General features: G+C 43.5%; 1 pseudogene and 1 gene segment (V, D, J or C); both read left to right on the top strand.

Moving 5' to 3' along the window:
- The first annotated feature begins 156 nt into the window (after positions 1 to 156).
- LOC112617536 lies at positions 157 to 1,059 on the top strand. The segment is given in 2 exon segments: positions 157 to 249; positions 336 to 1,059. Coding segments are annotated over 2 exon segments (363 nt in total).
- Positions 1,060 to 10,103: 9,044 nt separating this feature from the next.
- LOC112617535 lies at positions 10,104 to 10,640 on the top strand (annotated as a pseudogene).
- The last annotated feature ends 290 nt before the right edge of the window (positions 10,641 to 10,930 follow it).

Raw genomic sequence — 10,930 nt, 5'->3', positions numbered from 1 at the left:
TCCCACTCTTGTACAACTGATGTGGCATCTGTGTTTTCTTTCTCATCATAGTTCAGGCTTTGAGCTGTGAAATACCCTGCCTCATGAATATGCAAATAACCTGAGGTCTCCTGAGATAATATAGATATATTGGTGCCCTGAGAGCATCACATAACAACCACATCCCTCCTCTAAAGAAGTCCCTGGGAGCACAGCTCATCACCATGGACTGGACTTGGAGGCTCCTCTTTGTGGTGGCAGCAGCTACAGGTAAGGGGCTTCCTGGTCTCAAAGCTGAGGAAGGGATCCCGGTTTAGTTAAAGAGGGTTTTGTTCACTCCTGTGTCCTCTCCACAGGTGCCCAGTCCCAGGTCCAGCTGGTGCAGTCCGGGGCTGAGGTGAAGAAGCCTGGGGCCTCAGTGAAGGTCTCCTGCAAGGCTTCTGGATACACCTTCAGCACCTATGCTATCAGTTGGGTGCGACAGGCCCCTGGACAAGGGCTTGAGTGGATGGGAGGGATCATCCCTCTTGTTGGTATAACAAACTACGCACAGAAGTTCCAGGGCAGAGTCACGATTACCGCGGACACGTCCACGAGCACAGCCTACATGGAGCTGAGCAGCCTGAGATCCGAGGACACGGCCGTGTATTACTGTGCGAGAGACACAGTGTGAAAACCCACATCCTGAGAGTGTCAGAAACCCTGAGGGAGAAGGCAGCTGTGCAGGACTGAGGAGATGACAGGGGTTATTATGTATAAGGCTGTTTACAAAATGGGTTATATATTTGAGAATAAAAAGAACAATAGAAACAAGTACATACTCTAATTTTAAGATAAATATTCCATTCAAGAGTCATCATAGAAGGCAAATTCACAGAGTGGAAGCAGCCACACTCAATAAAGTTGACACAAACATTCCATGAAGGTGCTACTGTGAACAAGTTTTCCAATGGGATGAATACATGATTTGGAGCACGGTTATTTGATCACATGGTGAGACTAAGAATGATGCTTAAAAAGTGGCAAAAATTTATTTCAAATGTTTCTGTCACTCCTTATCATAAAGTTTATTTTAGAGCAGTTTTAGGATTACAAAGAAATTGCACAGAAGGTGTGAGAATTCCCATGACTCCCTGCCCTACACAGGCACAGCCTCCTCCACCACGACCATCCTTCCCCACAGGCAAAAATCTGTTACAATGGATCAATCTCCAAGGACACTTGGTTCCTTCTTTTTCTGGTGATGCCCTAATATAACAAACCTAAAGTATTTCAGAGCACCACAGGTTTTTTTCAGTGCTTTCTAGAACTGATACTAGTCAGAGGGAAAGTGGGTGAGGCTATTACTATTTGAACTCTTTCTTCCAAAATCCACAAAATATATGTTAATTTAGAGCTTATCTTACTTCTGTTTTACAATGCTCCTTCCCAAAGAGTAAGATTTTTAAGCTTTTAGAGGCAGGTTCATATCTCTAAAAGGCCAGAAAGTTCTGGCGAATCCCATAATGAACATCCTTTCATGAGAATTCGAGACCCTGGCAATGAGAGACTCCATGTACAATGCCCTAGAGTTGGATTAGGTACACTGCAAGCTCTTGGGTGGTGGGTCTGAATAAGGCTGTTTGTGCAGCAAATACAAACACATTCATGGGACCAGGTAGGAACAAAAGCTTCCCTTTACGGAGGGAGTGTGCCCCTGAAGGAGCCCTCACAGAGGTGGTCACTGCTCACCCTTGATGAGTGCACATTAGCCAGAGGCATGATCACGATTGGTCTTGCAGGGAAAGAGCATCACTGAGGTCATAGGTTATGAAAATGTTTGTCATCCTCCAGCTGAGCAAGTCCGTCTGCTTGCTTGTGAGTGTCAATCCTATGGAGGGTGCACTTTGGGAGATGACAAGATGAACGGAAACCTCCTCTCACTAATTATCCACTGCCACACACTCAGAACAAACCTGTGCTCCTGAAAGGGATACATGCCTGCCAAAATAAACAGAGCTTAAGGAGCTTATTACCTGGTGAATATATTGCCCAAAACCACATGTTTCAGGAAGATTAGCTCACAGGTGTTTACCAAGTGACTGAAGGACAGTGGTGGGTGAGGGGACGGGACAGCCTCAGGGCTGCACGTGAGGAGGGCTCCCTCCCCCATACAGGCTTTTCCTGCAGGAGCTGCACCAGGAACTCAAGAAGGATCAGGGAGAATTCTGAGAACACCCTGCTGCGGTGCGGCCTAGAGGGGAAGAATAGATATGAAAAAATACAACTCTGAGTAACGTATGGGCATTCGTTCATGAAAACTGTTTTTCTGGAAGCTTGTGAAGGTCTTGAAATGCCCCCGATTAGCTGAGGACAAACATTTAAACCCTCCTTCCACAAAGAGTTCAAGCAGGCTGGATGTATCCTTCTATGGATGATCTTCCCCAGGCCCTTCCTCTTCCCAGCTCATCCCTGGCTCTCTGTGTAAACAGTTCTCATCAGTGGAATGTGGTTGATGAAGTGAGGTCTTCAATTTTCTCATCTTCTGTGTGGTCATGTTGTTTTTTTCATCTGAGGTTTAAAAACTCACCTGCAAGCAGCACCTGACAGCTTAAAATCTCTTGTGGACAAAACAGTAACAAAGGCACCCACCAGGGCTGAGCATCCCGTGCTGCTGACAGCGACCACCAGGGGTCAACATCCTCCTCACAATCCTGTGTCAGAGCATCCCCTGAGTGATTTCATTAGCAGCTTCCCAGGAGAATCAGCTGAAAACTACTTGTCCAATTCTCCATGCAGATATAACCCATCCCTTTCCCTGAAGAAACAGAGCTGAATACTAAATACACTGAATGTTGTTTTTGCTGGTTTTGCAAGTTTGTGACTTTATCACTTTCTAATTTCTGAGTTATGTGGATCACTCTACATATTTCTTTCACGGGAGTGACCAGCCTTCTGGGTGTCAAATATAATTGACTTTCTTCGTGTAAATGTCAACACAAACTCCTGACGTTTTCTGTGCTCACTGACAAGTCTCAACTCACACAAGGTGTGTCTTTATTAGTTTTCTTTTCTGGTATCTCTACTTGGCTTATTCACCACGCCCACTTTATGTTACTTGTACAGGTAATTGACTGTTAGTTTTAAAATGTACTGTTGCTTACTTTAATTAACTAAGCAGGCAATAGCTTAGAATAGAAAACAATGTAAAGTAAAAGAGCAAGCAGTAATATTTAATATAAGTAAGCAGGCAGCTGAAAGCAAGGGAAATCCACTCTGCTGTGTGAAAGGGTATGGAGACCTCATAGTATGATGATCTTCTGCAGTTTAATCCACACTGCTACATAAGTGACAGTGTCCACTCTCTTTATACCAGAGCTTTCCTTGACATGTGCAATGAAGACTGAGCCCAGATACCTCCAACCAGACTGACCAGCACCTCTTACCAAGTGCCTGAACTGACAGCGATAGATACCACATTTGTCTTAAAAAAAAAAAAAAAAATTCACATCGTAAGGATACCAACTAGTTATATGGAGATAAGTTGAAAAAAATACAGCCCAAACCTGATAGGTAGTAATTTATACTTAGCAGAATTAACTTTTGTCTCCATATTTTTTTAATCATAGAGAAACTACTACTGCCACTGTCCAAATTACTGAATATCTTATTCCTAGAATGAGACACTGCATAATGTGTTCTGACACGAGGGAATGTAGCTATAGTTAAGGGATAGGAGATGTGATCACAGGAACATGAGTCTGAGATCCAGCAGTTCTTGCTCCTTCACATTTTCCCAGAAACAAAGACCCCAGTAGAACAATGGAAGGGGCTGACTTAAGTCTCCAGTCTGATGTGAGATAAACAGCAGGTATTTTATGCCTCTGTTTTATAGTAGGAAATTTAATATTTAAGGAAGATCCATTCTGGGGATAAAACTATTCTCCAGGATGTTTTAAACGCCCCCAAAATGAGAGCACTACAGTGCCCCATGGCCAGAAGCTACAACGCCTGGGTCTGGAAACCAGTGGACAGAAATATGAGTTTCTCTTACCACATGTATGATGGAAATTTGAAGATTGTTTCTTTCCTTCTCCATAACCATAGGCTGCAATGGACTGGAGGTCCTGGTACATAAAAAGATGTCTGCATTGGATACAGAATTAGTCTCATAAATAATTGTGCTACTGTGGCCCTCACACTGTTGGACCAGCTGACCAAGAAAGTGTTGTAAGAGCTGCAGTGTTTACTGATTCCTATCATATTTGGGGCTACATTTGCATCTTTCGAGAGAGAGAGATAAGGCCTAGGCTGTGCATGTTGGCTCACACCTGTAATCCCAGCACTTTGGGAGGCCGAGGCAGGCAGATCACGAGGTTAGGAGATCAAGACCATCCTGGCTAACATGGTGAAACCTCGTCTCTACTAAAAATACAAAAAATTAGTTGGGCATGGTGGCGGGCGCCTGTAGTCCCAGCTACTCGGGAGTCTGAGGTAGGAGAATGACGTGAACCCAGGAGGCGGAGCTTGCAGTGAGCCGAGAATGGGCTACTGCACTCCAGCCTGGGTGACAGAGCGAGACTCCGTCTCAAAAAAAAAAAAAAATCTAGCCTAAATAGAGTGTATGGATTTATTTTCATTTCTTCAAAATGAGGTAAAAATCTCGCATCAACTACAATGTGGATGATGATGAAGTGATCAAGGACGACAGCCACTCAGTGTTTCAGGTGTGTTTTCACCCAAAGTCCCACAACATGTGAGAACCTGAATTCTGGAGTCCGGGGCAGCTCTGAGGAGATTCTAGAAGGTGGGCAGGAGGAAACAGTGATTCATGTCTAGGAAACTTTCAGGGCTAACTGCTCTAGGGGAAAAAAAAGACTAAGCCTCTCCCACAGTGTGCTCTGTTAAAAATTTTGGCTAATTGTATTCTTCAAAACACATCTTTTTGTTTAGTCCTCTTTTAAAATTTTTATCTCTGTTAAAATTCTCACGTTGTCCTTGCATGCTGCCACTAGCTTATTAAACATGTTTCTAATATTTACTTTAAATTTTCTGCCAGGACATCCATATTTTTTTTTATTCATTGATGCCAGATTCTGGACCTCTGTGTTGTCTGTCTGTTAGGACCATGTTCCCGTTTCTTCATTTTCCTTGACGGTCTTTGTTGCTCTCTGTTCATCATAAGAAGCAGCTCTTTGCTCATCATAACAAACAGCCACACTCTTCCAAGCCTAGGCTCATAGAGACCACCCTCACCAATCACTTCACTCAGTGATTGTGGATCTCTCAAAACTTCATAATCACTTCATAATGTTCAAACTTCTGTCTCTGTTCTTAGTGGCCCCCAGGTTTAGAGAATGTTGGGTTGTGCCAGGACTCCCAATTAGGGGAAGTAGAAACTATTTACTCAAGCAGCCTCTTGAACAGGTACACCATTAAACACAGTTTTATTATTGAGGCATGATTCATCAAAATAATGTTAGTTCAAGCTCCTCTCGACCAGTCATCTAACATGGAAATGTTGGAATTTCTTATTTGGATCTCTCTGGAGTTTATCTTTTGAATATTTAGTTAAAAATATTCTAGTATAACATTTTTTTACAAACTAGTATAAAGCTACCTATTTGGCAAAATTATCTGCTGCAGAATTTTCATCTTCTGTGTATCCCTTTTGGACTTAAATCTACGTTTTTATTAATTATGTATCCAGAATATAGAAATATGTCTTAAACATCCTTCTTTTTTTTAAGTTTTTGGGGTTTCCAGAAGATGTGAGAACCTTCTTTATTTATAAAATACCTGATTCCACATTGCTGAATAGTTTCCTCTTTAATTTATCTCCTCCTCTCACATTATATTATATTACATTAAGCAAGGAGAAACCAAAACACACCATCCACACTTTGCTTAGAAATCCCCAAAGCTAAACTTTTAAGTATCACTTACTAATTCTAATTTTACCCATTATAACATAATTAACATAAAATCTATAACAAGGTACACATACTTTCCAGTATCCAATACCATGTTTGTGACAGAAACAGAGCATGTGTGTTCTCTGAAACGTGGTCGCCTGAGACCTGAGATGAGGGATCATGCAGGTATTGTTCTGGTTTCTAAGGTTGGGGACAGCAATAGTGATAACAATTCTGAACAGCACAGGCTCCTACTTGAAAGGTTTTAGGTCAATTTACTGCCGCAATTTTATATTAACACCTTGTTTGAATGAAGCTCAGAGCAAGAGGCCACATCCCAGGTCACACAGTGAGGAGGAATGGAGCTGTGCTCTGCTCCCCACACTACCTACAAATGCCAGGCACGAACTCAGGTTCCACTGACGCATGGCATCTAGAGCACAGTTCTCAGGGGATGATGTTAGGACACCTGCTTCCTCAGGCAGGGCGCTTTCTTCTCTCAATTGTCCACTTGCTCCTTCTGCAGACTCTGGAGTTAGCACTTGTATTGCCATGGTTTATACATGTTTTGTCCCCTAATATGGTTTAAAAAAAAACATATTTATTGAATTTTCAGTTTCATTTCCTCTGAAGCACACTGGGTGAGCAGAAAGAAATAAATCACATTCCTTATCCTCCCACACAGCCAAAGATTCCTGAAGACAGAGCTGATGTGATATACTCATAGGTGGATCTCTGCCCCTCAGAGGTGGCCTTGGTCTTCAAGTTTCAGCAATTCTGGGAAGCGAAGGACACCTCTATCTCCTCCTCCCTGCTCTGCAGCTCACCTGAGAACAGCTTTCTTATTGGAATATCTTGTGTTTAAGTAATAAGAGTCCCTGTTTTAGGTTTGGGGGACTGAGTGCACCTACTGGATCCAGCCCAGGACTGGAGATACTTTCCAGAACAGAACATCACCTGAGACATGACCAGTCACACCGCTTCACTTTCACAATTTCAGCTTCCTCAGAAGAAAATTGAAATTGTTGATACTTTTTTGTAAGCATTGTGCCACGTCCTTTCTCTGTTTTCTTTTTTTTTTTTTTTTTTTTTTTTTTTGAGGCGGAGTCTCCCTCTGTCGCCCAGGCTGGAGTGCAGTGGCCGGATCTCAGCTCACTGCAAGCTCAGCCTCCCAGGTTTACGCCATTCTCCTGCCTCAGCCTCCCGAGTAGCTGGGACTACAGGCGCCCGCCACCTCGCCCGGCTAGATTTTTGTATTTTTTAGTAGAGACGGGGTTTCACCGTGTTAGCCAGGATGGTCTTGATCTCCTGACCTTGTGATCCGCCCATCTCGGCCTCCCAAAGTGCTGGGATTACAGGCTTGAGCCACCGCGCCCGGCCTTTTCTCTGTTTTCCTGTCTGTTCATTTGTGTCATACCAGGTGCCTGTTATACGTAATAAGATAAAAAATCTGCCTCCAGTAACACATCAATGGAGACCTTTGATTGGACTTTTGGTTTATGCTCTGACATGTAGATTATAATGTTCCTCACCTTCATTTTTATGTCAAAAGAAATCTGCAAAATCTGAATGCAAATACTTTTTGGAATCTACCAAGTAACTGAAATTGAAAAATAAATACCCACTCAAGGACCTGGATAGACAGGCAAGTCCACAATGGCAGTCGACAGTTGCTTAACTGTAAGAGAAGCTGCAGAAGCCACAAGCTGTTGAGGACACTTACGTGGTCAGCACTATAGACGTCCGAAAGACAGATGTGGACTCGGTCAACGTGACTGTTCCAGAGGGTCTTGTACTTCTATGTTTTACGGGCTTTCTCTCCAGAAACCTCCAGATTCTAAAAAATACTATCCAAATACATATCCTATTTGTCAGATTGGAGAAGATTCATTACTGAGAAATATAACAGGAGCCTTTTTCAAAAGCTTCTACGGGGAAGGACGTTCCCAGAACTTATCCTACATGAAGGAAGACAAATCTCGCATTGCAGATTTCTCCCCCATTCTTCCATTATTGTACAAATGAGTAAAGATTGCCAATAGGGGCAAGATGTACCTAAATAATCCAGGGACACTGAAACTACAAAAGGAAGTAATGGCCAAAAACAGCTGTTTCCCTGGAGATTCCTGTGAAAGTCGCAGCCCAGAAGAGGAAGCCGATCGCGTCTCTAGGTTTCCATTGTCAAAACAGGCAGTGCTGACCTGCACTGCACAATCCATTCTAATCAGGATGATGGCTCTGGATTAAAGATGAGAGTGTGGCAATGCACAGACTCTGGGGAGAACATACAGAAATTAAAAACACAATGGCAGACTCAGACAATGACAGTAGAGCAATATGAAGCCTCTGACTTCAACATTTTTAAAAACAAGATCTTGGAAACTCCCTCGTTCACCTCAGCGTCTTTTATCATGAAGCCTTTGCAAGGTTCTTATCTGAGACAAAGAAAATAACAACCTGCATGCACTTCCAAAGTCTCCACTTGTATCCTGTTTGCTTTAGATCTCTAGGAGGAAAAGTCAGACACCTGGGCCTATTGTCAGTGTAGGAGGCACTTTCTACAGGCGAGGCACTAGGAAGAAGGGAAAATGTGTGTTATTGGAATATTGGATATGAAATGTGCTCTCACCTGAAAGCATCTGCACCTGCTGGAAATCTCAGATGCAACATTCAGCTGCAGGGAACAAGGCACACCCAAATTTCCTGTAAGGTTTTGGATTCATTTTCCACTGATTTGGTGCATCTGGAGCTTAGAGACGGGGCTCCCTCCTGGGTCATAGAATCCTTGCTTTGGGTCTCCCTGTAGAGTTCATTAGGTTTAGTAAGGCTTATCAATTATTTCAAGAGATGGTGCCAGCAGCGTGTGCTACCACTGAAGGATTATTCTAAGCCAGGACAAAGCCATTTTGTGTTAGGTTAGGGAAGCTGAGGGAAAATGCTTTGTGAGCCCCACAGGAGCTTCCTCGCAAGGCAAGGGCTGGGCTGGAGGGGGCACTCAGGAGCCACCCAGCAGAGGTTTCAGCCCCAGAGCAGGTGCACAGGAGGCTGGGGACGAGGTTTCCTCTCAGCGCCTGTGTCTTCATTTGTCAACAACAACAACAACAAAAACCCTAAGTGTTCAAGAAGTTGCTGATGTGCCTTTAAATATCCTGTTACATCAGAACCATTCATGTAACTTAAGGCAACCAGAACTATTTTTTAAAGTGGGTTTCAAGGACTGTAAATATCTTAATAGTGATGATATAAATGATAGGAATGGTTTTACTGATTGAAAGGATACAGAATCGTGGGAGTCTCTATATTCCTATGAATAAACAATTCAGATTTCCATGTTAACTAATGTTGCCTACATTGTGTGAGTGACAGGGCAGTGATGGATCTGAGAGTGTGGCAGGTGCACAGACCTAGTGAGTCAGAAATCAATATGGAAAGATGAGGATCTATGGATATGAACTGAAAGCATGTAAACAGTTCATGAAATTCTATTAAATGGAGTAGGAAATAAAACCCAAACTTACCCAAAACACAAATTCCTTTACGATTATTTTGGGAGCAGAGAGTTCATCAGGAACCCCAAACTTCTCTTACATCTTCTGATTCCTACTGTCCGTGAGATGAGAAAATTAGCTCTAACTATGCATCACAGGGCAAATCTGTAAACCAAGAGTGTTTCTATTGAAGATCATGGAGGATCAGGAAGCCAGGCAGGTGCTGGAGACACTGTCTCAGGAGCTCCCAGATGATCTCAGGGGGACCTGCTGGACACTCACGTGGGACATCAGCAGTCACTTTCTCAGAGTCACCAGTGAGCTGTGCTGGTGCCTGATGGGACTAGGATGGGGTCAAGGCACCTTCTCAGTGTCATGGAGAGTGATGGTTCCAGAAAACATCCAGGCGGTCTCTACGCTAATCAAATATGGGTTCACAGTGAGGAGCATGTCCTCTGGGTGCTTGGTCTTCAGTGACAGGACATCTGGACACCAAACATTTGTAAACGGAGCAGAGCCTGCATTTCCTCAAGGAGGACTAGGGCTTGGAGCATCAGCATCCCACTCTTGTAAGGGTGATGTGTCATTTACCTTCCCTTCCTTATCCTGAATCAGGGTCTAGAGCTATGAAATGCTCTGACTCATGAATATGCAAATAACCTGAGATTCACTGAGGTAAATATGGATATGTCTCAGCCCTGAGAGTATCACCCAGAAACCACATCCTTCCAGCTAGAGAAGCCCCAGGCAGCACAGCTCCTCACCATGGACTGGACTTGGAGGATCCTCTTCCTGGTGGCAGCAGTGACAGGTAAGAGGCTGTCAAGTCCCAGTGATGAGGACGGGATTGAGTGCAGTCAGAGGGGCTCTCATCCACTCCTGTGTTGTCTCCACAGGTGCCCACTCCCAGGTCCAGCTGGTGCAGTCTGGGGCTGAGATGAAGAAGCCTGGGTCCTCAGTGAAGGTCTCCTGCAAGGCTTCTGGATACACCTTTACTAGCTCTGCTATGCAGTGGGTGTGACAGGCCCCTGGACAAGGCCTTGAGTGGATAGGATGGATCATCATTGGCAATGGTAACACAAACTACGCACAGAAGTTCCAGGGCCGAGTCACCATCACCAGGGACACGTCCACGAGCACAGGCTACATGGAGCTGAGCAGCCTGAGATCCGAGGACACGGCCGTGTATTACTGTGCGGCAGACACAGTGTGAAAACCCACATCCTGGGAGTGTCAGAAACCCCAGGAAGACGCAGCTGTGCTGGCATGGAGGAGATGACAAAGATTATTAGATTGAACATTTTCTTAGAAAATGACATGAAGTCATTAAAGAAAAGGAACAACATAAATGTGTATTTGAGAAATTTTAATTTTAATTATTTATTAAATTTATTCTGTAAGCTATTTCAGGGACTTGAATATGAATCAAATTAATAAAGCTGATATAGACTTCCTCTGAAGGTATCTTTGTAAACATCAGTTTCTGAATCCGTGTTGTAAATATTTTGGAACACAGACACAAGATCACATTTTAAGTCTACTTTTATCTCTATTTCTAAAAATGCCAAA

The sequence above is a fragment of the Theropithecus gelada genome, unplaced genomic scaffold, assembly GCF_003255815.1.
Source record: "Theropithecus gelada isolate Dixy unplaced genomic scaffold, Tgel_1.0 HiC_scaffold_232, whole genome shotgun sequence".
Lineage (NCBI taxonomy): Eukaryota > Metazoa > Chordata > Mammalia > Primates > Cercopithecidae > Theropithecus > Theropithecus gelada.
Note: the sequence above shows the minus strand (reverse complement) of the source record. Positions and strands in the feature narration are given on the sequence as shown.